This window comes from Dermacentor variabilis, unplaced genomic scaffold, assembly GCF_050947875.1.
Source record: "Dermacentor variabilis isolate Ectoservices unplaced genomic scaffold, ASM5094787v1 scaffold_14, whole genome shotgun sequence".
Taxonomy (NCBI): Eukaryota; Metazoa; Arthropoda; class Arachnida; order Ixodida; family Ixodidae; genus Dermacentor; species Dermacentor variabilis.
The window spans coordinates 13,665,574-13,689,909 of record NW_027460302.1 but is presented as its reverse complement, the minus strand read 5'-3'; the positions used below and the strand labels follow the sequence as shown (position 1 = coordinate 13,689,909).

Below are 24,336 nucleotides of genomic sequence, written 5' to 3'. Positions count from 1 at the left end.
GTGCTTGCTGTCGCATCCACTGCCAGAATGAGCACCCTCTGTCATCGTGATTGCTTATGTACTCCTGGTGTATGCTAGGCGCAGCAGTGCCTCCGGTGGGCCAGGTAAGATGACTTGGCCGAAGTACCAGCGCAGGTACGCTGACTTGTGTCTTGGTGCGTTCTCCAGGAAAAGGGCAAGGCACGTGGTGCTTGATTGCACGAAACCGGGGCTACAGAAAACCAAAGGTGTGACCGATGCCCCTATCCTGCACATGCAAAGTAGCTTGGTTACTGCGTGTGCTTGCTATCACAACCGCTGCCAGAATGAGCACCCGCTGTCGTCATGGTTGCTTATGTACTCCTAGTGTATGCTAGGCGCAGCAGTGCCTCCGGTGGGCCAGGTAAGATGACTTGGCCGAAGTACCGGCACAGGCATGCTAACTTGTGTCTTGGTGCGTTCTCCAGGAAAGGGTCAAGGCACGTGGAGCTTGATTGCACGAAACTGGGACTACAGGACACCAAAGGGGTGAACGATGTTGCTATCCTACAGATGCAAAGTAGCTTGTTATTGCGTGTGCTTGCTGTTGCAACCACTGCAAGAATAAACACATAATGCATATGCATTATGTGTAATGTATAATGATATGCATAATGCATAATGAACGCACTTTTTTCCCAAAAAGATATGCGCAAAGTGGGGGGGGGGGGGGGTGCGTTCATTATGCAGAGTAAAATTTTGAGCAATTCTTTTCCCGTGGCCGCCTTGAAAAAAACTTAGTTTCACCCGAAATGCAAACATCGATTTTGATAGCAAATGTGTAGACAGCTACACGAAGTAAGGACAGTAGCTTTATCAGCCATATAAACTTGCAAACATTCACTTCAACACAAAGTGAATGGCGAGAACGGAGCATGCACAAAGCTATAAACCGCCACCTACTCAGTCCCTGACGCAGCTCACTTTCAAGAAATGGTGCGCCAGGGCAGCACAGTTGCTGCCAGAGTAAAACGCCGCTACCCCCTCCCTTTCCTCCACCTGGCGCCATGTGCACAACGGAAGACAGCGTGTTTCCTTTGCGCTGTCCTCCCTTGTATGCGGGAGATTGAGCCATGATCGTCAGCACCCTTCGATGCAATAGGCAGTTGCTGCCAGAGTACAATGCCCCCACCCCTCACCCCCGCAGTCTTTTGCGCGAGGAAAGACTGTGCACGAAACTGAGCCGCGATTGTCGGCTCCCCTTGTGCGCTTTCACTCACACCTACACCGTGCGATGCATGGAAACGATGACGAATAACGCACAAATGTGCCTGGAGCATCTATAAATGCCATCACAATAGAAGTAAGAGACACGGTCCGATTCGGCATCTGACATGACGTTGGCCACAATCACGTGCGCTGGATGCCATATCAGCCGCCAAACCGTACTGTCTTCTATTTCACAGCAGCAAGTTCACAGTGTGTTCATTAGGTGAGAAAAAGAAAGAAAAATACATTTCGTGATTGGAAAAGTGAGGGCTGCGTTTATTACGTGAGTAAATACGGTATCCAATACGGGTTCTGCCACCAGCGGAAAAGGGACAGACTTTAAGCTGAACAAAAAGTCTTGGTTGCAGAAAGCATAAGTGGTTAAGCCGATGCATCGAAGATCATATGAATTCTCGACAGAGGACAACAAAACACTACATCACAACAGGCAATGTCTGCTCCACACAGGTGAAGCTTTCATCCAGGATGCACTGGAAGACAACCACGGTGCTGACGAATGCCAGCAAAGCGCACGCGCTGCTCCCGACTTGCCTGACCAGATTAACGCACCGCGCGTAATGGCAACAGACCCCACTATGTAATTACGAAGATCCAGCTGCCAGTCCAGCCTACCTCATCGTCTGCAGTACGACTCAAATTTCCAACAGTTGTCCCGAACTCTTTCTTTTTTAATGCTGTTGAACTGCAGCTATGTAATACATGTCCTAATATGTGTACCTTCAAAAGTAGAGGGACGTATCATGATCTAATAGTAAGCTTACCAGTGCAACCCACGTCATTATTTCTACTCAGCACGAGCTGTGCCCTTTCCCTTTACATTTCCCTCCTTGCTCTTGGTGCGACGCAACAATGGACGCAAGCAGTTTTTTGCCCCTCACCATGTTGGCCCGGTCAATGCTTCACACAGGCCCATTGCATGGAACATAACAGACAGAGGCATTCTGTGAATTGCAGTGTTTGGGAACAGTGTGTGCAAACTCTGCACCAGGCTGGGGGGGAGGGGCAGGACTCGGAGCACCTGTGACCATGTCAGCCAGGGTGGCGGCTGTGCCACGCTCCTGTGCTCCTTTTGCACCAAAAGCAACCGAGTGAGGAGCTTGCTTGCGAGGAATCTACCACTAGGGGCTGCGCAGCAACATGGGGAACTGCACAGGTATCTATACTGAATATTCGAAAAACCAAACGGTTGATACTTTTGACTCATGAATCCAATTATTCAAATGTTTACTATTCGGTTCCGAGTTATTGATATTCAAGTAGATGCACAACCGTACCCAAGATGAAGCATTCCGCTTACCCTAAGCGCTACCGGTACGGGGAATGCCACCGCTATTGGAGTGGTCACCCCTGTGGTCACCACTGGGGTCAGGCACGTATGTGATCACCGGCCCAGTTCGAATTATCCGGCAAAGGCTGATTTCAGGATAATTATAACACAAGTTCCATCTTATATAAATGTATAGTGCCAGCCAAGACCTGCAGTCGGGATCGAATTAACTGAAAAATCTCATTAACTGGAGTAGAATGAATGAATGGAAGTCTACTGTACAGATGCAGTGCTTTCGGGCTTGGACTGGTTCAGACAACTGTGCGGTCTACTTAGGCCGTGTTCCAATACTCGCCGTAGACTCCAAAGTAGATGGCCAAGCGAACAGCGACCATCTTAAGTGTCGTTCAAATTCTGGCACATCCGTTAGAGAAGAAAGCTTTGTGAAGGGAGCATCCAAGCTAAGAATGAAACTGACAATGACGCTGGCAACAACTGGCCTTTTCAGTAGCAGGAGCTAGCTGCCAGTGCCAGTATGTGCAAGAAAGTCGCAGAATATCTTTTAGTCCTACCATGTTGCGATTTACAAAAGTAAGGTGCAATCACATCTTGGTTAACACAGCTACACTGGAACCTCTTCATAACAAAGTTGAAGGGGGAAACGAAATTACTTCGTTATAACTGTTACTTCGTTATATCCATCATTACCGTTTACTGCAATATGTGCACAATTGTAAACACATAAATAAGAAGACGGCTTCACAGCCCGCATGGCAGCTAGCTACACGGCCATGCATGCTCTGAAATTTGAATAAAACAACAAAAGAATCTTCGCCGTGTCACCAGCCTTCTTCTCCATCCATTGTGGTGGTCTTTTGCATCCTCTTTTCACTTAGCTCGTCGCGGTCGAGCTCTACATGGCACCCAACACAGCACTCTGCCGTGTGACCAAGGAAGCAAGCGAACTTCGCCGTGCTGGCTTGGCTGTAGTGACTCGTGGCCTCCAAGACTGCACCGATGCCAATGCAATCTCGAAAGCCACAGCCAGCTGCCAGCCCACGCAGCGCAGTGCAGAGAGAGGCAGAAGTGAATGCACGGCCTGGGTGTGACCCCCGAGATTGCGCCGGGCAGGTCCCTGAGGCCAGGTGCAGCTGCAGATGCCTGCGCAGCGCACCATGGAGAAAGAGAGGAATGAATGCAGTAATCTCTAGCACCGCTGCGGGTAGCCATGTAGCATGGTGTTACAGGCTTGTGCGTGACGCCCCGAGATTGCGCCGGGAAGATCTCGAAGGCCAGACCCAGCTGCGCCTGCCCATGCGGCAGACACAGCACAGAAATGAATGCACTAATATTTTGCCCTACCGCGTGCTGCCGCGCAGCGTGGCGCAGCTTGCGTAACCAGGGACGCGAAAGAGAGAGGTCAATGGAGAAGTGTAATGATGAGCTGCTGCTTATGCACAGGTTCGCCAATCCAGCTATGTGCGATGGTGAAGAACACCAGTGTAGCTCAGCTACGTATTTTACGCGGGAGTTTTGAACTGCCGTGGCTAATGAGTGCCAAAACCCGCGGAAAGCAATGCACCCAGTGCGCAGTGGTCAGGCATTTTTTGGTTTCGGAGGAAAATCCAGTTCGTTATGCACATCGACAGGACAATCTCACTTTGTTAAAATGAGGTTTTAAATACATGGACCTGCATGAGGATTTCAAATGAAATATAATTTACTTCGTTACATCCATTATTTCATTATATTCCACATCGTTACAATGAGGATCGAGTGTATCAACACAGATAGAAGTACTGTGAATGCTTAGGGCCTACAAGAAGAGTAGAAGCCTAACAAAAACAAAGCCACTTTTAAATTAATGACAATGCAACATAAGACAAACAACAAAAATGTACAAATGAGCTTTCAGGCGCTATAAAAACAAAATCTGTTTACTATTCAGTAGAAGAAAAGCGAAAATCTGGACATTTGGCCACCTTAACTGGGTCGAGCTGGTTAAATGGTTTTACCTTCACAAATTACCTGATCTGCTGAAGAGAGCTGCCATTGCTCAGTTCCCTCAACTCACAGACAAAAAAGCCATGCAATTGCACACATACTACAGACACTTATAGAAGGATTTCTTCTAGCATTGCCAGGCATCTGACTTGCTTTCTGAAATTGCAATCCATCTATCTAACTATCCAACTATCTTCAAAGAGAGGCACGCAGAGGGCAAGAGGGTACGCTGGGGCTGTGGCTGTGTGCCCCTCTTTGAACGTACTGAAGTTTTAGCAAGACACAGCTCACAGCTCACCCGGGAAATTGTGGAAGCCGATTTCATCAGAAAACTTGGTAGTATGTGCGTTAGTGCCCTTTCTATCGTGCTGACCCCTAGTGAAGTCACGTATCTAAACAGATAGGAATCGCAATGTTCGTCTTTTTTTTTTTTTTTTTCAAATGACCATGCTCTATTACAGTGACTTGCTGTTAGCACACCCCTTGTGACTGCCTTTCATTTTCTGCACATGCCCCCTCTTGTATATATAAACACGATGTCGCAACGCAATAAAATATTGTTGGAAGTCAGTGCTGTGTCTGTCATCTCTCGCAGTTCTTGTCCTTCACGATGTATGTTATTTTTGATCATGAATCACCAACTAGCCCAAGCAACCACCCTACTTCACATCCACTTTTTTGTCCACTTTCATTTTCACTGATTTATCGTTTCTTTATTTCATTTATTAAGCACAAGTAATTTCCTCTATGTCGTCCTTGGCGCCAGTGTTTGTTGGCTTCTTATGATATGACTAATAAAATTCGGGCCCTTTGGTTCACCCCCTTTCTTCTCGTTTATCAACCTTTACAGGAAGACATGAAGATCCTTTTTAGGCAGCCAATTTGATAAAATGGCATGGGCAACCAACCCCTATCAAACTTGGTTGAGCCGAATACAATAGAAACACTGTTTTTCTTGCAGATCATGACATTGGCATTGTCTAAAAAAATAGCGAACAGGTTTCCAGCAGGCAAATTCCGAAACTTCATCTCGTCCAGAACCAGATTTGCAATCTCGTGACCCGTCGCTTCCCCTTGGATTGTCCAGAGGCAAAGAAGGCGACTTTCGACTCCACTCGTTTCTTCCAACGTTTCGTTTCAACGAAATATGTTGCAACAATAGGGCAAGGCTGCGTATCCGTATTCTTAAAGCGGTCCGGCATGATTGCTGACACTCAGCAGGATGTTGTGTTCAACTAAAAACACCGTGAAGAGGCATTCTGCACGAATCACACCAAGGTCATTGCCACTATGTACAAAACATGCTAGGCTTGGCTGGCTGTCCGCGGCTCGCACGTATCCCCGATGCTTTTTCAAAGCGATGTGGGCCTTCGTGTCAGACTCGCCACCATGCGAGATGTTCACAGTGCAAGCACACGTGGTGCAGAATCCGAACTTGTCCCCTTTCTTCGACGGCATGAAGCATGGAAATTATGCCATGTATGAATTCAAAAACACTTGGAAGTACTGTCGGGGCTTTGAGCCCGCCATTGCACTGCGAAGCCGCTACAGGCCGGAGTTGCACTGCATCCGACATGGCAGCTAGTCACACAAAAGGCGAGGCCAACACTGCAGTGACTGAAGCTGACTGAAGTCCAAACCTGCGCACCCGCGCAAACAAAGGCAACAGCATGGCAACAGGTTTGCGGAGGCACTATCGGCACTATCAAGCTTTGGATATGGATTCGTGACCCCCTAGTAGACGACAGAAGTCACTACTACCTTCCAGCGGCTGATGACGATACCATGCATACGTATTGCAATGTACCAGGGTATAGTTTTACTACATTTTCACTTCTTTTTTGCAAATAAAATGTTTTCCACAAAATTTTCAAGCAAGATTCGTAAAATCGTAAGACGGCTAAAAATTTGTACATTTTAGGGAAAATTCGGAAGAGTTGGCAGGTATGATTTTGTGATGTGGGGCTTCTTGTACATGTGGCTTCTGGTCTAGTGTGCCTTTGTTCCCCCCTCTTTCTTTCTTCTTTTTCTTTGCGTGGTATTCTTTGCTGCTGCTCTACAAAGCACATGGTGCCTGGGTTTCATACCAACTGAGGCCAAGAACTCTGTGTGGGCAGGAATATAGTTTCAGTATTGTACCTGCAGGCTGCCTGATTGATAGCAGTTTCCAGTACAATCAGTGAGGCCTTTTTTCTTTTGGTAGAATTGACCATGTTACTGAATGAAGGCTCTGAGTGTAAGCAACCTTTCAAGTGATCTTCACTTGACAATAGCTGTGGAGCTTAATATCAGAGAGCCAGTGAAAGATATGTAGCTACTAGGTGCTTTCCAGAATTGTACTTTTGTATGATGCCTCGATCACTTCTGTCGTTGGGAAATTTCTGTGCTCTGGTATCTCGTCGATTCTTCTGGTGTACGCCCTGATCACAGTAAAATACGGGCAGTCAAAGACTTTCCCGTGCCAACATGTGCCAAAGATGTTCGCAGCTCCTTGGGCCTTTGCTCCTACTTCTGTCGGTTTGTCCGAAATTTTGCAAACGTTGCGCCTCAACAGTCAGCTCCTCAACAAAGACGCTCCATCATTTGGGGCCTTGAGCAAGCTGGTGCTTTCACCGAGCTGATTGAGCTGCTTACGTCCCCGCCTGTACTTGCTCACTTTGGTGCGTCAGCCCCAACAGAAGTCCGTACCAATGCCAGTGGCCACGGTATTGGCGCTATCTTGGCACAGAAACAACAAGGGCGAGAACATGTTATTGCCTACGCCAGCCGCCTTCTTTCCTCTGCTGAGCACAATTATTCCATCATTGAACGCGAGTGTCTGGCTCTCGTTTGGGCAGTGGGTGAATTCCGCCCCTATTTGTACGGCCGCCAATTCACAATCACTGAACACCACGCTCCTTACAATACCTTATTCACCTAACCTAAGACCTAAGACCTCAGGGACGCCTCCTTACAAGACCTTATTCAACGGCTGACTTCAACGATGCCCGATCCTTCCCTTCGCACGTTCGAACTCCAAGATGGTATATTAGGTCCGTTCGATTTATCTGCACTACCTGAACTAGTTCATGTAGTGCCACACTCGGCCATTCGTTTTGGCAGTGCAACGTGGCGCCCTCTGAACTACGGCGTTCGTTTTAAACAAGTGCAGGCGTCGTGCAGGGCTAGTTCAGGCAGGCCCTGCACCGTGTTGGGAGGTAGTGCCGGTCATGCACAAGCGCAACAGCCATGGCAGCAGACGACGGCAGCATTTGCGTTGCAATAGACGGCGTGGCAACGCAGCTGACGCCGATCGTCAATGAAGATGGGAGCCGTGTTTGGCAAGAGAACGGCTATGCGTACAGGACAGAAGGTATGTTTGGGCACAGCTCCATGTTGCATGAGACACGTGTGTGCACGAAGCATTGTGCTTGTAACGTCATACCCGCAAGAAATATTTCGCTGTAGTCAGCGCGCTAATCGCATCATTAACTGCTGCGAGTTAGTTTCTGTATGACAGCTTACCTTTCCTTGGCCCACGACTATCTGTAGTAAACTGATACCTATTTGTGCTTATTAGCACTAATACCTCTTTGTGTGTGCTAACGGGGCGCAATATCGGTGCGTAGGTTAGCGTTTAAAGGTAACTTTTTATACTTATATTGATTCCGCATGTGCACTCAATGGTGTTCTAGCTATTGGGTGCGGTACGCTTGCGTCTAAACAGTTGTGTTTACGTTGTTGGGATATACTGCTCTTGACAAAAACAAAAATTGTTAGCTTTTGTACATTTGGCATTGTACAGCCACAGACTAGATTATTATGTTGCACTGAGTAATTTTCTACTTCTTAACCAGACGGGACAGTTATGTCCGTAGTGTTTGCGGATCAGCAGCCGCCTACCGGCACCCAGTCGCCAGCAGCAGCAGAAACGGCGGCACAGGAGGCACCTGCACAAGTGGCACGGGACGTGCCGGAATCAGATACCACTGAACTGTGGTCTGAAAGCAGGACACGGTTCCTGATTTCGGACTACAAGGAAAAGAAGGCTCTTCTTGGGAAAAAAGGGGGCTTCCGGTAAGCTTTTTGTTAAAGGTCTTTGTGGGGTTCTATCATGCTTGGCCAAGCTACTGGGTGATTAGACAAGCTTACTGACCATAATTTTAGCGGTTTCCCTCCTTCATTCCCTGGTTCTTTTCATATATGTTATGCAATATATATATAGCTGCTAATATGCACATTTGTACGTATGTATACAGGTTCGGATGCCTACTGTCAGTGTGAAGCCCGCACGGAAAGTTCTCGTTTTTACTTGTTTCAAAAAAAAATAAAACCAGTTGGAGTTCGGCGTGCCCTTCCTGACCCTGTCTATGTGTGTGTCTTTTTTAGCGCTGTTGAAATATTCCTTCATGTGTATGTTTATTCTCATCATGCTGCCAGCACTGGTAGGTTTGGTTCGTCTGTTTAAATAACTGGTATTAACCTGTTAGTAACATCATGATCATCACAACATGCTGATATAACTACGTTTTGATGAAGCTTCCTTCCCTATGTAATGCCAATTTGGCCATTGAGAGTAATGAAATTTCAGAAACTGCTGAACGAGATCATTTTCCTTGCTCCTTGCGAGTCCACCCTAGAGGTCATCACACCAGTGCAGGAGCCTCTAAATGCTCTCAGTGGTCTTTATTGGTCTGCAGACATTTTGAGAAACCCCTGTTGCTGACTTTTGCTTTGTTAAATGGAAAAATATATTTTTATGCTCTGCATCTTTTCAGGACGAAGAAGGCACTGTGGCAAGCCCTTGCCAATGCAATAAACAAACGCTTTAATTGCAATGTGAGCCCAATTCAGGCCGAAAATAAATGGAAGAGTTTAGAAAGGGCATACAAACGAGCAAAGACGAAGAACAACTCCTCGGGCCATTCGCGCGTCAACTGCAGCCATGAAGAGTAAGTACATTTACTGGAGGTCAAAATCATAGCAAACTGAACAAGAGGTAGAGGGGAGCCTTGGCCTGATAGCCAACATTTAACAAGTGGACTTGTTTTCACCAAGACAGACAAGTCTACTTCTTGGAATGTTGGTTAGCAGACAGAGGCTCGCCAAAAACCCCTTGCTCATTTTGCCTTTTGTGCTGCATCATGAAATGTTCTGCGGTTCTTGCCACTGTGGATTTACTTGAGCTGCCATTCATGAATGTTTTGAACATATTTTTTTAGGGAGCTAGGTGAGGTACTGGAGCGCGAGCATCACATTGCACCCCCATTCCTTTTAGCCCCAGGAAAAGCAATACAGGCTGAAGATTTATGGTAAGACTGCCTGAGCTTAATTATGGAGCAGTTCCAAAAAGTGTTTTCAACCTAAAATGCTTGTTCCAGTACACCTTCAGACACAGAGGCCAGTTGCAACAACGAGGCAGGGCCATCGCAACAGCCCCAGGATGATGTACTCCACAAGCGGCACCGCAGGGACACTTCCATCAACACCCTCCTGGATGTTTTCCAGGAGGCCAAAAAGGATCGGGCCGAGCGCTTTGAAAAAAAGATGGCTTTGCTGGAGCGGCTTGTTACAGCAGTTGAGGCTAAAGCTACCCAGGTCGAATAAATTGCCAAAAACATTGATTGTCATGTTGCTTTGTCACCAGTCACTGATACAAGATGACTAAAACATGCTTTACTACAAGCATATGTTTGGCAGTGGTTCTCAAGCCTCATTTAATGCATGTGCTATAACGATGTGTCTTGCAACACATCCTGCATCAGCCCTCATTTCGGCTAAGTAGTAAATCGCACACAGCACCCTAACATGCATTAACCATTTATTGACTTTCTCTATTGGGTCAATAGCTAATGGCATTAACTTTCAGCAACATTCAAATTCAAAAACTGTGCATCCACACCTTGTACATAGCTGCAGTGACTATAAGAGTAGTTAGAATAGCTATAAAGGCAGTGTTATCAGCCCTGCAGGTACCAGAAATGGATGTGCTATTGAATACACTGTTCTTTGCAGCTGGCACTTGTGCACACATGCCCATGACAAAAAATGCTTCATGTGTACACTGAAATGTATACAGCATCAGCACTGATTCTGAGCAATATTTTCTCGGAAGCTCTCGCTAAATCCTGCCACACCACGGTCAATGAAGATATCGGTGTCTTCATCATTGACAACTTCTTCTTGCACTGGCAGCTGCCGCAGTTCGTCAAAAAAATCTCTCTCTTCATTGCACAAGTTGTGCAGAACACATGCACCCATGACAGTAAGTACACACTGTTTGATGCTTGCAGCATCGACGAGATACAGCCGCCTGAAGCGCTGCTTCAGCAATCCGAAAGCATTCTCAACTGCAACTCTTTGCTGCGAATGAACCACGTTGAACTTTTTCTTCCACGACGGGAAAGTAGCCTCGTTGTCTCGGTAAGGCGTCATCAGCCATGGTAGGAGGGGATATGCTGAATCTCCAAGGATATATCCATTGCAGCATTTCAACGCGGCTTCTTCAAAGAAAGGGCTTTCACGCAGCACCCTTGCGTCGTGTGCCGAGCCAGGGAATCCAATAAATACATCCAGGAACTTGTTTCTGTCATTGACAATGCCTTGCAGCACAATTGAAGGCCACTTCTTTCGGTTGTAGTAAGAATGAGGAGATTCCGTCGGCTTGTTGATCTCGACGTGGCAGCCATCAATACAGCCTACTGTGTTTTGGGGCCCCTTTCCACCAGTTTTTGCGAGGAAGCTCGCCTTGCTGCGCTCCTGCTCCTGCCGGCCAGGCCACGCAATAACCTCCTCACTGATACTGTTGAGGAAATCCAACATTCGCACGACACAGCTGTGTACAGTCGACACGGCAAGGTCGAAGCGGTCAGCCAAAGAGTACATACTGCACTGTCCACCCAAGTAACACAAAACCACCAAGCATGTCTTTTCGGCACTAACCCTTGGACGTCCTCTTGTCGCGCTCGGGAAGAACGGCGACGCCATGTATCCGGTAGCAAGTCTATCAAACGTCTCGTGCGATAGGCGGAAAAGTCTTTTAAATTCAAAATCAAAGTAGCGACTCATGACTTCTTCACAGTACTTAGGAATTCTATTGCGTTGCAACCTAGTTAGCTTCAGCGCTAGAATTGTGACAACATCGTCGAAGTCCTCGTCTTCACTGTCCGAGTCCATCAGCTCAATAACTGTTTGAACGATGGCTGCAGATGATGCGCCGCAATCCATAGCGCTTTCCACCATATCAACCAGCCTGTACACCCTTCAAAACACTTTAGCCTAACCGCGAGCAGGCTGGATCAATCCATGAACAAAAGTCGACGTGCAGCTGGCGCTTCGCGAAGCGCCAAGACCAGCAGAAGGCCTGCACTACCTGCACTTCAGCATTCGTTTCAGTTTGGCACTAGTGTCGCGCTATGTCTGCACTGCTGAACTGGCGCTGCATGAGTGTGGCACTTTTTCTGAACTGCCAGGAACTAGTTCATGCAGTGCAAGGTAAATCGAACGGACCTATTGTACCGTTCTAACATGCGCCCGACGGCCCTGCCCGACTCTTCGTTGTGCCTGGGCATCTGCGTCAGACTGTTCTCGCCCAGCTTCATGACGTACCGACTGCAGGTCACCTTGGCGTGTCACGAACTTATGACCGCGTTCGTCGGCGCTCTTTTTGGCCTGGTCTATACCGTGACGTCTGCCGTTATGTCGCTGCATGTGACCTTTGTCAACGACGCAAAAAGCCGACCACACTCCCTGCTGGTCGCCTTCAACCACTTGACGTACCATCAGAACCATTCTTCCGCGTAGGTGTTGATCTTTTAGGCCCTTTTCCTACGTCTGCTTCGGGAAACAAGTGGATTGCTGTAGCAACAGACTACGCCACCCGATATGCAATCACACGGGCTCCTCCGACAAGCTGTGCAACCGATGTCACCGACTTCCTCCTAGAAAACGTCATTCTTCACCATGGCGCCCCTCGACAGCTCCTCACCGACCGAGGCCGTTACTTTCTTTCTAAAGTTGTCAATGACATTCTACACTCATGCGCGACTAAACACAAACTTGCTACTGCTTACCATCCACAAACGAACGGTCTAACTGAGCGCCTTAACCGCACCCTTACTGACCTGCTGTCCATGTATGTCTCCGCTGACCATCGCAACTGGGACGTTGCGCTGCCGTTCGTTACTTTCACCTAAATTCGTCTCGCCATGATACCGCAGGCTTCTTTCCATTCTTCCTCTTGTTTAGCCGCGACCCTAGGCTACCTTTCGACACCGTTCTGCCTGCTAGTCTGAATTCCACATTCGTGTACGCCCGTGAGGCCATACTCAAAGCACAAGAAGCACGCCATATTGCCCGACGTCGCCTTGTGGAGTCGCAGGACAATCAGCGGCGCTTATATGACACTCACCATCGTGGCGTCCATTACACACCGGGTGCCCTGGTTATCCTTTGGTCGCCCTCACGGCGCGTTGGCCTCTCAGAGAAGTTACTTTCATGCTACTCTGGCCCTTACCGTGTCTTGCGTCAAGTAACTGACGTCACGTACGAAATCGCCCCTCTTGAGCCAACCGTGACTCAGCAACGCTCCGACGTGGTCCACGTCGCGCGTCTTAAGTTGTATGATTCGGCCATCTCCTAACCGGCACCGAGCCGGTGCTTCAGCCGCCGGGGGTCATGTGACACGCTGACAAAGAAGATGTTTTAATCCTGGTCGGAAGAAGAAGACACTCTGAACTTCGCGCACTGTCTACCATGCTGTCAGCTGCTACAATTATTGTAAACATCTTGTAAATATACGTCTGACTGTTTTAACCCCGTAACATTTTCTACAGAGGTTCTACAGCTACCTTAATTCTACACACACAAAAAAAGCAGGAAGATACCTATAAAGAAAGGGGTCAGACAGGGAGACACAATCTCTCCAATGCTATTCACTGCGTGCTTAGAAGAAGTATTCAAGCTATTAAAATGGGAAGGCTTAGGAGTAAAGATGGACAGCGAATATCGCAGCAACCTTCAGTTTGCTGATGACATTGTTCTATTCAGCAACAATGCAGACGAGTTACAACAAATGATTGAGGACCTCAACAGAGAGAGTATAAGAGTGGGGTTGAAGATTAATATGCAGAAGACAAAGATAATGATGAATAGCCGTGCAAAAGAACAAGAGTTCAGGATCGCCAGTCAGCCTCTAGAGTCTGTGAAGGAGTATGTTTAGTTAGGTCAATTAATCACTGGGAACCCTGATCATGAGAAGGAAATTCATAGAATAAAAATGGGTTGGATTACATATGACAGACATTGCCAGCTCTTGACTGGAAGCTTACAATTATAATTGAAAAGGAATGTGTACAATCAGTGCATTTTACCAGTGTTGACATATGGGGCAGAGACTTGGAGACTGACAAAGAAGCTTGAAAACAAGTTAAGGACCGTGTAAAGAGCGATGAAACAAAGATTGCTAGGCATAACGTTAAGAGACAGAAAGAGAGCAGTTCGGATCAGGTATACACGATATTCTAATTGAAAAAAATGGAGCTGGGCAGGTCATGTAATGCGCCGGTTAGATATTGCGGCCGCCGCCGCCGCTGCTGCTGCTGATGATGAAATGGGCAATATGCTTGGTTGCGGGTCCGAGGTGCCGACACGCAGAATGCCCAGCCACACAGTCCAAGGCGCCGACGCACGAAATGCCTAGTCTCGGACTCGAGGAGTCGACACTCGATGCACTTATTCGCGCAGTCCGAGGTGCCGACGTGCGAAATGCCTAGATGCGGGCTCAAGGAGTCGACACTTGATGTACTCGGTCGCGCAGTCGGAGGCACCAATGCACAAAATGCTTAGGCGAGGGTCCGAGATGCCCACACGCGATGTGCTTGATTACCAAGTCGGAGACTCCTATGCGCAAAATGCTTAGCTGCGGTACGATGATTGAGTACGCAATGTGCTTAGTCATGAATTCCGAAACACCGAGTACTGAAAGACTTAGCCGCATGTCCGAGGATCCCGCGCGCAAATCTTTATCGCGAAGTCCGCGTCGCCGATGCTTGGAATGCTTAGACATGGTTCTGAGACGTCCACAGACACAGGGATCAGCCGCGCTAATGCGATGTCTGCGTAGCGCCCGTTTTGACATGTCGAGATTACGGCGGAGTGGAAACTTCCAGGCTCGCTAGGTGCAAAGAGCCGAGCAGACAACGCAAGTGACGGATCAATGGCGAACCAGGCTGGAGTCATGTGGAGGGTGTGGCAAATCACAGACTTCGTGTGCTTATTTCTGTATGGAGGAAATAGCTGAAGCAGCAGATTTGAAGACTGAGAAATGTGCTTTCCAACGAGACCAAGATGGTGGCACTATTGTTGCTTGAAAAGTGCCGTTCTTTCTTGATTTCCACGGTACCTTGGCTAACAACACAAATTTTTTAGAGCACTTCTACGTGGTTTACAGCAACAATATTTCAGAATCGGGTTACAGAATGGGTACCAAGAGAAGGTAAACGCAGTCAAGGACGGCAGAAGACCAGGTGAAACCATGAAATTAGGAAATTCGCGGGTGCTAGGTGGAATTGGTTGGCGCAGGACAGGGTAATTGGAGATCGCAGGGAGAGGCCTTCGTCCTGCAGTGGACATAAAACAGGCTGCTGCTGCTGATGATGATGATTTCAGAATCACATAGAAAAAGTTATAACTCAAAATATCATTTTTTAGAAATGAATTTGTGGCCCCTATTTCGCTAAGCGAATGCCGCATCCCCCCTTAACAACAAATGCTAATCTCGGAGGTTTTGCCTGAATTATAAGTTGCATCAACATCACGATCATCACATCCTATTCCGGCAAACTCGCGCATGGCCTGCTTTCACGACTTTGTTTGATGAGTTTGCCTTTCGGACAGTGTACCGCCATTCTATGCTTGTATGTTTGGCTTGTGTTCCAGACAACGCTCTGCTAGCTCCAAGTCTTTCTTTTGAACGTATAGACAAGCCGCATCAAATGGCATCAATGCAGGTGCCCTCGCAGTCCGAATGAGCTGAACTCCGCATTTGAAGAGCCTCAACTTCCGCCTACAACAACGAGCTCAAATGTGGACATCATTGATGACCTGCTAGGCTGCGGTATGCTGATTTTTGCCGCCATTACACTGAAGACTTTGCAGGCCTTGACAGCGCGGTGTTGTCCTGTACCGAAATGAACCATAACAAAATAATTGCGCAAGTTCTCCTACCGTCAACAGTGACTCTAACTCGGATGGCGATGATGTGTCATGTGCTCAGGAGCCTTCACATGCGGATTTGACTCAAGCCTTTGCAGTCCTTACATGGGCGTACAGGAACAACACAAAACTGGCAGAAATACAGGCATACTTGGTTGCACATAAGTGGAAGTGCGTGCAGCAATGAATCAGCCACTTCTTCCTTGCACAGGGGTCATAAAACGTAAATAAAATTCTCTTTTTTTTTGGGATACATTCTATAGTTCAGATTTATTCACGTTCCCTGTGGAGTATGAGATATCGGTTGTCGATTTTACTACACGAAGTAAGGCTCATATTCATATGGACAGTTTGAATTGCAGTAAACATTACCAAACGAGCATTACTAGCAAAACATGTGTGACGCCACGAACCCAAGGGCACACATGGACAGAGGTCACTTGATTACGAGCACTTGCAGTCACAATGACGGTGTGATGAGAAGTGCTGGCAGTGGGCGCGCTTGCTGCAAATAGAAAATACGAAACTCTACTAATAATGTGACCTCCAACGTTCAGCACAAGGTAAGACAGTATGTATCGAGGCCTTGGTGGCTTTTTCTCCATCATCCTTGACCTCTCAGTCGCAGCAGATTATGTGACCTTAACACTAGGTGCACAGGCCGTGCTCGCTCAGTCATGCTGGCGCAAGTGCCGCTGAACTCGAGACAGCCCAGCAACACAAACAGGCCTGGTTTGTCTGTATGTATTGCTGTCCCAATAATATAACAGTTTTGCACATATAAAATGGCAGGTCAAAAGATCAACAAAGACTATACACAAAATTAATGGCACATCCAATTTTTTTTAGATGATTGGCGATGTTAATATTGCCACGTATTAGTGACGGTTGAGGACACAGCAAGAAAACTGTGAATGGCAAAACTAACTTTATTGGGCGAACCTGTGCCCAGAAAAACAGGCTACACTCAATGCTCAAAGAAAACCGCGAACACAGTCGGCGATTGGCGAAAATCTGATCAGCGAGTCAAGCGCGTCGGCTTTTATAGATCAGCCGTCGAATGTTCCAGAGTAATCACTGGGACCTGCGTGCCTTCCACGAAGTTCTACGCCATTCGCGTCGCATATGCATGCAATCAGATTACACAAGGTTCGCCGACAACAGACAGCAGATAGAAGCATCGACAACGTTCTAGAAACTTCTGATACATGTAGACGCGTCCTGCACTGAGTGATAACTTTTCTTAGACGGTAAAAGCGCTCGCCCGTAAAAGATAAACGAGTTCACGTGTCAATTCCCCCCCCCCTCCTCAAAAGGCATTGTCCCGATGCTACAAACATAATGGGAGGTGAAACAAAAAAGGACACTTGTTAAACAAAGTAACAAAACAACAAAGAAACCAAGTCTAACGTGACAAAGTCCAAAGTTCAGCTATGCGATGTCAACAAAGTTCATTAGCGCTGGTGGAATGGCTTAAGTCGCACAAAATGAACTACTTCAGGTCGTGAGCGGCGGCGCTGTGATAGCGAAATGCCGTCTGGCACAACCTCATAGTCGAGCATGCCAATGCGTCGGATGATCTTGCATGGTCCGAAATAGCAGTATAATAGCTTCTTGCTCAGTCCTCGTTGGCGTATAGGGGTCCAAACCCAAACGTGGTCGCCGGGCTGGTACTCGACGTAGCGTCGTCTAAGGTTGTAGTGTCGGCTGTCAGTCCTCTGCTGGGTCTTGATCCGCAGGCGGGCAAGCTGTCGGGTTTCTTCGGTGAGCTGGAGATAGGTGGCGACGTCAAGATTTTCTTTGTCGCAGCCGTGCCGCAGCAGGGCTTCGAGAGTAGTCATCGGATTCCTGCCGTAAACCAGTTTGAACGGCATGATCTGTGTCGTTTCTTGCACTGCCATGTTGCAAGCGAAGGTTACGTACGGCAGGACAGCATCCCAAGTTTTGTGTTCGACGTTGACGTACATTGCTAGCATGTCGGCGTGGGTCTTGTTCAGGTGCTCAGACCATTCGTCTGCGGGTGGTCATCTGCTTTTCTGGCTGTATTGCAGAATGGCTCGGGTGAGCTCTGCTGTAAAGGCCGTTCCTCTGATGGTGATGAGGACTTCTGGGGCACCATGTCGCAGCAGGATGTTCTTAACGAAAAATTTCACCACTTTGGTTGTGCTGCCTTTCGGTAGAGCTTTAGTTACAGCGAAGCGGGTCTGATAGTCCGTCGCCACGACGATCCACTTATTTCCGGATGCTGACGCCGGGAGCGGTCCCAACAAATCCATCCCGATCTCCTGAAATGGTTGGCAAGGAGGTTTGATCGGCTGTAGTAATCCTGCTGGCCTTGTCGGTGGTGTCTTGCATCGCTGACGCTCTCGGCATGTCTTGACGTAACGGGCGACGTCGGCGGTCAGACGTGGCCAGTAATACCTTTCTTGTATCCTCGACAGCGTCCGGGAGAATCTGAAGTGCCAAGAGGTTGAATTGTCATGTAGGGCGTGGAGTACTTCTGGACACAGCGCTGACGGAACAATCAGAAGGTACCTGGCGCAGACTGGCGAGAAGTTCTTCTTCACGAGCAGGTTGTTTTGTAGCGTGAACGAAGACAATCCACACTTAAATGCCCTGGGGACAATGTCGGTGTTCCCTTACAAATACACGACGAGGCCTTTTAGCTCCAGGTCTGCTCGTTCCGTGCTTATCATTTCGATGAAGGCGTCATCCTCCTTCTCGTCTTCCGGCGGGAGAGAGATGGGGGCGTGTGATAGGTAGACGGCGTCAGAGTGTTTTCGTCCGGACTTGTAGATTACCGTGACGTCATATTCTTGCAGTCTGAGGCTCCACTGTACCAGCCATTCTGAAAGGTCCTTTAATTTAGCTAGCCAACGCAACGCATGACTGTCACTGACCACTTTGAATGGCCTCCCATATAGGTAAGTGCGGAATTTTTCTGCAGCCCAAATGATGGCGAGGCATTACTTTTAAGCCGTAGACTAATTGCCTTCCGCTTTTGACAGCGACCAGCTAGCATATCACCCGTTCAAGTCTGTCTTTCCTCTGGACTAGGACAGCAACGAGGCCTAGGCGACTGGCGTCAGTGTGGATTTCTGTATCGGCATCTTCATCGAAGAGTGCAAGTACCGGCGGCGACTGCATGCGTTGGCCTGTGGCATTTCCCACTTGAACTCGACATCACATTTGGTTAGATGTGTTAGCGGCTCAGCGATGCGGGAAAAGTCCTTGACAAAGCGCCTGTAGTAGGCGCACATGCCAAGGAATCTATGCACTGCCTTCTTGTCGGTGGGCTGCAGGAACTTTGCGATGGCAGCTGTCTTCTGCAGGTCGGGGTGTACTCCAGATTTGCTGATTGATTTGCTTGATTTGACAGAAGCTCATCGTAAGTGAAGCGTCACTTTTTCAGCTTCAGAGTGAGCCCTACTTGATGGCCTCTAATACTGCCGCAAGCCACCTAAGGTGATCGTCGAAATTTCCGGCGAAGACAACGACGTCATCCAAGCAAACAAGACACGTCTGCCACTTCAATGCTGCTAACACCTAACCATGACACTCTGAAACGTTGCAGGCTCCGAGCACAGTCCGAATAGCATGACCTTGCACTCGCAGAGGCCGTCTGGCATGATGAAGCCGGTGTTTTCACGATCTCTCTCGTCGACTTCTATTTGCCAGAGCCACAATTGAGGTCCCTCGACGAGAAGTATTTAGCGTTGCAGAGCCGATCCAATGCGTCGTCTATCCGTGGAAGGGGGTATACGTCTTTCTTCGTGATCTTGTTCAGTTGACGATAATCGACGCAGAAACGTAGGATTCCGTCCTTTTTCTTCCCCAGGACTACAGCAGACGCCCACGAATTTTTCGACGGCTGGATAATGTCATCGCACAGAATTTCGTCGACTTGTTGCCCAAGAGCTTCACGTTCTCGCGTCGAAACTCGGTAAGGGCTCTGGCGGAGTAATTGAGCACACTCTTCGGTTCTTATGCGATGCTTTGCAACTGGTATTTGTCGAATCCTCGATGACGTCAAAAAGCAGTCTTTGTATCGTCGGAGAAGACTTCTGAGCTTTTGCTTACTCATGGTGAGACCTGGATTTATGTCAGTCTGGTTCGGGAACTATGGTCGCCAGGGTAGATGCGGCAGAATCCGCGAAGACAAATGCATTGCTGGTTTCCAGAAGTTTTTCGATGTACGCGATCGTCGTGCCCTTGTTGATGTGCTTGAACTCCAAGTTTGTCAGCAACATTTTCGTTTTTCCTCCGTGCAGTCGAGCGATCCCTCTTGCTACGCAAATTTCACGGTCTAGCAGTTGTCGTTGGTCACCCTCGATGACGCCTTATACGTCGACAGGTATTTTGGTGCCGACGGAAATGACAATGCTGGAGCAGGGCGGCATGCTGACTTGACTATCAAGCATGCTCAAGGCATGGTGACTACTAGAGCTCTCCGACGGTATCGCTTGATCTTCGGACAGGGTTATCGACTTCGACTTCAGGTCGATGACTGCGCCGTGTTGGTTTAGGAAGTCCATGCCGAGAATGACGTCGCGTGAACATTGTTGGAGGATAACGAAGGTGGCAGGGTAAGTCTGGTCATGAACGGTAATTTCTGCAGTGCAGATTGCAGTCGGCGTCATGAGGTGTCCTCCAGTGGTCCAAATTTGAGGGCCTTCCCATGCAGCCTTAACTTTCTTCAACTGGGCGGCGATGGGTCCACTCATGATGGAGTAATCGGCTCCTGTGTCTGCTAAGGCGGTGACTGCGTGGCCGTCGAGAAGTACGTCGAGGTCGGTGGTTCTTTGTCTTGAGTTACAGTTAGGTCGTGGCATCGGATCATGGCTGCATCGCGTTGACCTGTGGCTGGTATGTGACACCCTCAGGTTATAGCAATTTTTTTAATAACGGGTGCGATGAGCAGTCGAACAAAGAATGTTGCTTTAAGCTTTAAAGGCTCAAACCAACATTTGTGGGCTATTTCGAATCGGTTGGTTCCAAGTTTCATGCTTCCGTTGAACTTCTGTCTAGTTTGGATATATAATGGGTGTGTAACTTGTGATGGAAATGTTTTGTAGGTTTTCATGATTATTATAATATCCATTCAGCGACTCATACCCAGAGACCCAAACTGTTTGCTAGGTGAGAATGCTAAACTGTTTAATAGGTCAGATAGCAGCTAATAGGCAGTAGTCTATTAGTTCACATACTTAGTAACCCATGTTGTCTGTTTGGCAAGACACGGCAGTCTGTTCAGTGGCCCAAGATAGCAGACAACTCGGGTCACTGGGTATGTGAAGTTCCTCAAAAATGCTGATTGTACAATTAAAATGATTTATTTCATTTACTTGCGGTTCGCTGATGATACTGCCTTGCTAAGTAACTCAGGGGACCAATTGCAATGCATGCTCACTGACCTGGACAAGCAAAGCAGTAGGGTGGGCCTAAAAATTAATCTGCAGAACACTAAAGTAATGTTTAACAGTCTCGGAAGAGAGCAGCAACTTACAATAGGTAGCGAGGCACTGGAAGTGGTAAGGGAATACATCTACTTAGGACAGGTAGTGACCGTGGATCCAGATCATGAGACCGAAATAAACCGAAGAATAAGAATGGGCTGGGGTGCGTTTGGCAGGCATTCTCAGATCATGAACAGCAGGTTGCCATTATCCCTCAAGAGAAAAGTGTATAACAGCTGTGTCTTACCAGTACTCACCTACGGGGCAGAAACCTGGAGGCTTACGAAAAGGGTTCTACTTAAATAGAGGACGACACAATGAACTATGGAAAGAAGAATGATAGGTGTAACGTTAAGGGATAAGAAAAGAGCAGATTGGGTGAGGGAACAAACGCGAGTTAATGACATCTTAGTTGAAATCAAGAAAAAGAAATGGGGCATGGGCAGGACATGTAATGAGGCAGTAAGATAACCGATGGTCATTAAGGGTTACGGAATGGATTCCAAGAGAATGGAAGCATACCAGGGGGCAGCAGAAAGTTAGGTGGACGGATGAGATTAACAACTTTGCAGGGACAACATGACCACAATTAGCACATGACAGGGGTAGTTGGAGAAGTATCGGAGAGACCTTTGGCCTGCAGAGGGCATAGCCAGGCTGATGATGATGATGATTTCATTTACACAATAAAAGCAGGTGAATAATGTGTTTCTGTCTTTCCTTCCCAGTCAGAGCTGCATCCTCAGTAACTCTTATTTCACGGCAACCAACATTAGTCAACCCATCCATGCCCACCTGTACTGCTTGAAGTGGTAGTTGAGCCAGAGCACATCGGCCTCCTTCTCCTCGTCGACCAGCTCAAAGGACGGGTGCGTCAGGCATTGCCGCACCTGCCCATAGTCCGAGTAGACACGTAGCTTACGGTCTCGGGCGACATCGGACACAGTCGCCGCAGGATCTGGCTCCGTCTCCTCCTTCCGACCACTCTGCAGAGTTTGCACACACAAGCTATGGTTCGTACAAAACATTTAACTCAAAATTCAAGCATTTCAAGATTGCTGCAGGCCACAATCGAAGATCGTCGAAACATACTTTACTTGCCTCGGGTACTTCCTTTTTGTGTTGTCGTCGTCTTCCACACAGATTCAAAGAATGCACCAATTTCAACTCACCCAGCTTTCCACTTTATCCTTTCTTCATACACATAAACTAAACAAATATAGAAATTTCCTTCTTCTTAGCTGCATTATTTAGAGCTAAGCATTCTACTGTGTTGAACCCAAGCTTCAAGCACTTCAGGTGGCTTTTCAAAAATCAAATTCCCCATTGTAATGTTGCCCCTCCAGTCACTTTCTGGTCCTTCACACATTTAACTCAGTGAGGGTTAGCAGTGCCAAATTCCTGAAACGTGAGTTTCTTCCAGGCACTTGTAGAGCCCAGGACTTGAAAACAGCGCCCCGATGGCTACAGCATTAACCAAATAGATAACAATACAGACGGTGGTACAGCTTAGTTGTTTGATCTGGCTTTTGTTGTATCCCCCGTCGTGCCTGCCCAACTACGCCGCGGGCGGCGGAGAACCGCGAAGTGAACCACACCAGCCCGTACCTCAAACAACCCTCTTCTTTATTAGCCTGTGATGAGCATATATGTACAGGTGCATGCGTCAGCTAACATGATAAGGCGACTGCCTAGCACTATCTAGGTTATATAAACAACTGCTGAATACCACATTTCCCCCCTCAAAACGACTTAACAAATTAAAAACTGGAAACACTATAAGCACTCAATGTTTATGATAGTCTTTAAACCACGATGGTGGTTTTCTTTTCCTTGTCGAACGCCTCAGTTCTGGAGCGTCCCTTTCCTCTGGTGTCCTAACAGATGGCTGTTGGGGTGGGTCATGGTTTTGCTACTGTGGCTCGCCAAACGGCGTTACATTTTCAGGTGAACAGCTTCTTGCAAATGTAGGTTGTGTGACTGGTCGAGGACAGGGTACCAGCCGATCCCGATTCCAAATGCGGCCATCACTAAGCTTGTAGGTGTCTTGGCCACATTGGTCAACAACGGTGAATGGGCTTGAGTAACTCAAAGCGCCCTTAGGCACGACCTGGCAACCTGATTCGAACCGATTGAACCGTTGTTAACGGAGAATGCTTCGCAGCTCATCGACAGTCAATGTAGGACTTACTTGCTTGTTGCTTTTGTGCTACACTGCTGCGGATGGCTTTCATCACTGCGTGCGGGTATTGGAAAAACTGCTTCACTCCCGTGTTGGCATGCGGCGTGAAACGGTAGACTCCCGAGGTAGTCGATGATAGCTTCCTTCAAAGGCTGATGTTCTCGTGTGCAGATCTGAAGATACTCTTTGAGCACCTGATTTAACCTTTCTATTTGAATGTTGGCTTGCGGATGGTAGACTGCCGAATACGCATGGGCGATGCCACATGCCTTAAGAAAACTGTCAAACTCACAGGCTGTAAAATTGAGGACCGTGGTCACTCACAATCTCGTCAGAATATCCTTCCCTGCTGAAGATGCTTCGCAGAAAGGAGATGACTGTTGCGGTAGTCACTTTCGCCGAGAAACAAACCTCTGGCCACTTGCTGAAATAATCAATGGTTGTAATGGCAAAACAGCAATCTGCAGGCACAAGGAGGGGACATTATACTGCCGCAATCTCGATCCACACGGCCTTGACTTTCTGCTCGTAATTCCGTCGCACCTGCGTTCGACTGTCCTCCAACAACTTCACAACGCTCCTTTGGCTGGACACTTGGGCGTCTCGCACACATACGACTATGTACGACATCGATTCTTTTGGCCGGGTCTCGCATGCTCCATGCGGCGCTACGTTGCCACTTGTGAGCCCTGTCAGCGCCAGAAGAAGCCCTCCACACCTCCAACTGGATGTCTCCAGCTGATCGACATCCCACCGGAACCCTTTTTACGTGTTACGTGCTAGACCTGCTTGGACCGTTTCCTCTCTCGGGCTCCGGAAATAAATGGGTCGCCGTCGCTACTGATTATGCTACGCGGTACGCAATCACCAGAGCTCTTCCAACAAGTTGTGCTACGGACGTTGCTGACTTTCTGCTCTATGACATTATTTTAGTGCACAGTGCTCCGCGCCAATTACTCACTGACCGTGGCCGCAGCTTTCTGTCG

The 24,336-nt window shown here is 48.0% G+C and overlaps 2 protein-coding genes across 7 annotated transcripts in view; one reads left to right on the top strand and one right to left on the bottom strand.

The window, feature by feature from the left end:
• Positions 1 to 24,336, bottom strand: part of TTLL12 (Tubulin tyrosine ligase-like 12) — a 386,517-nt gene that overhangs the window by 256,310 nt on the left and 105,871 nt on the right. For all 6 annotated transcript variants that reach the window (XM_075677907.1, XM_075677908.1, XM_075677909.1 and 3 more), the window contains exon 8: positions 21,964 to 22,154. In XM_075677907.1, the coding sequence (XP_075534022.1) occupies positions 21,964 to 22,154 (191 nt within the window). The remainder of the gene's footprint in view (positions 1 to 21,963; positions 22,155 to 24,336) is intronic.
• On the top strand, positions 7,495 to 10,105 carry LOC142567752 (uncharacterized). The gene is made up of 5 exons (XM_075677927.1): positions 7,495 to 7,871; positions 8,356 to 8,575; positions 9,277 to 9,450; positions 9,721 to 9,810; positions 9,880 to 10,105. Exons 1-5 carry the CDS (start codon positions 7,748 to 7,750, stop codon positions 10,103 to 10,105), a joined length of 834 nt encoding a protein of 277 aa, XP_075534042.1. The 5' UTR covers positions 7,495 to 7,747.

What these genes read in the sequence shown, in the direction of transcription:
- LOC142567752 (XM_075677927.1), top strand. Translation starts at nt 7,748, where the DNA reads ATGGCAGCAGACGACGGCAGCATTTGCGTTGCAATAGACGGCGTGGCA. An exon ending in CTATGCGTACAGGACAGAAG is followed by an intron (nt 7,872 to 8,355) that starts GTATGTTTGGGC and finishes CTTCTTAACCAG; the next exon opens with ACGGGACAGTTATGTCCGTA. An exon ending in GGGAAAAAAGGGGGCTTCCG is followed by an intron (nt 8,576 to 9,276) that starts GTAAGCTTTTTG and finishes GCATCTTTTCAG; the next exon opens with GACGAAGAAGGCACTGTGGC.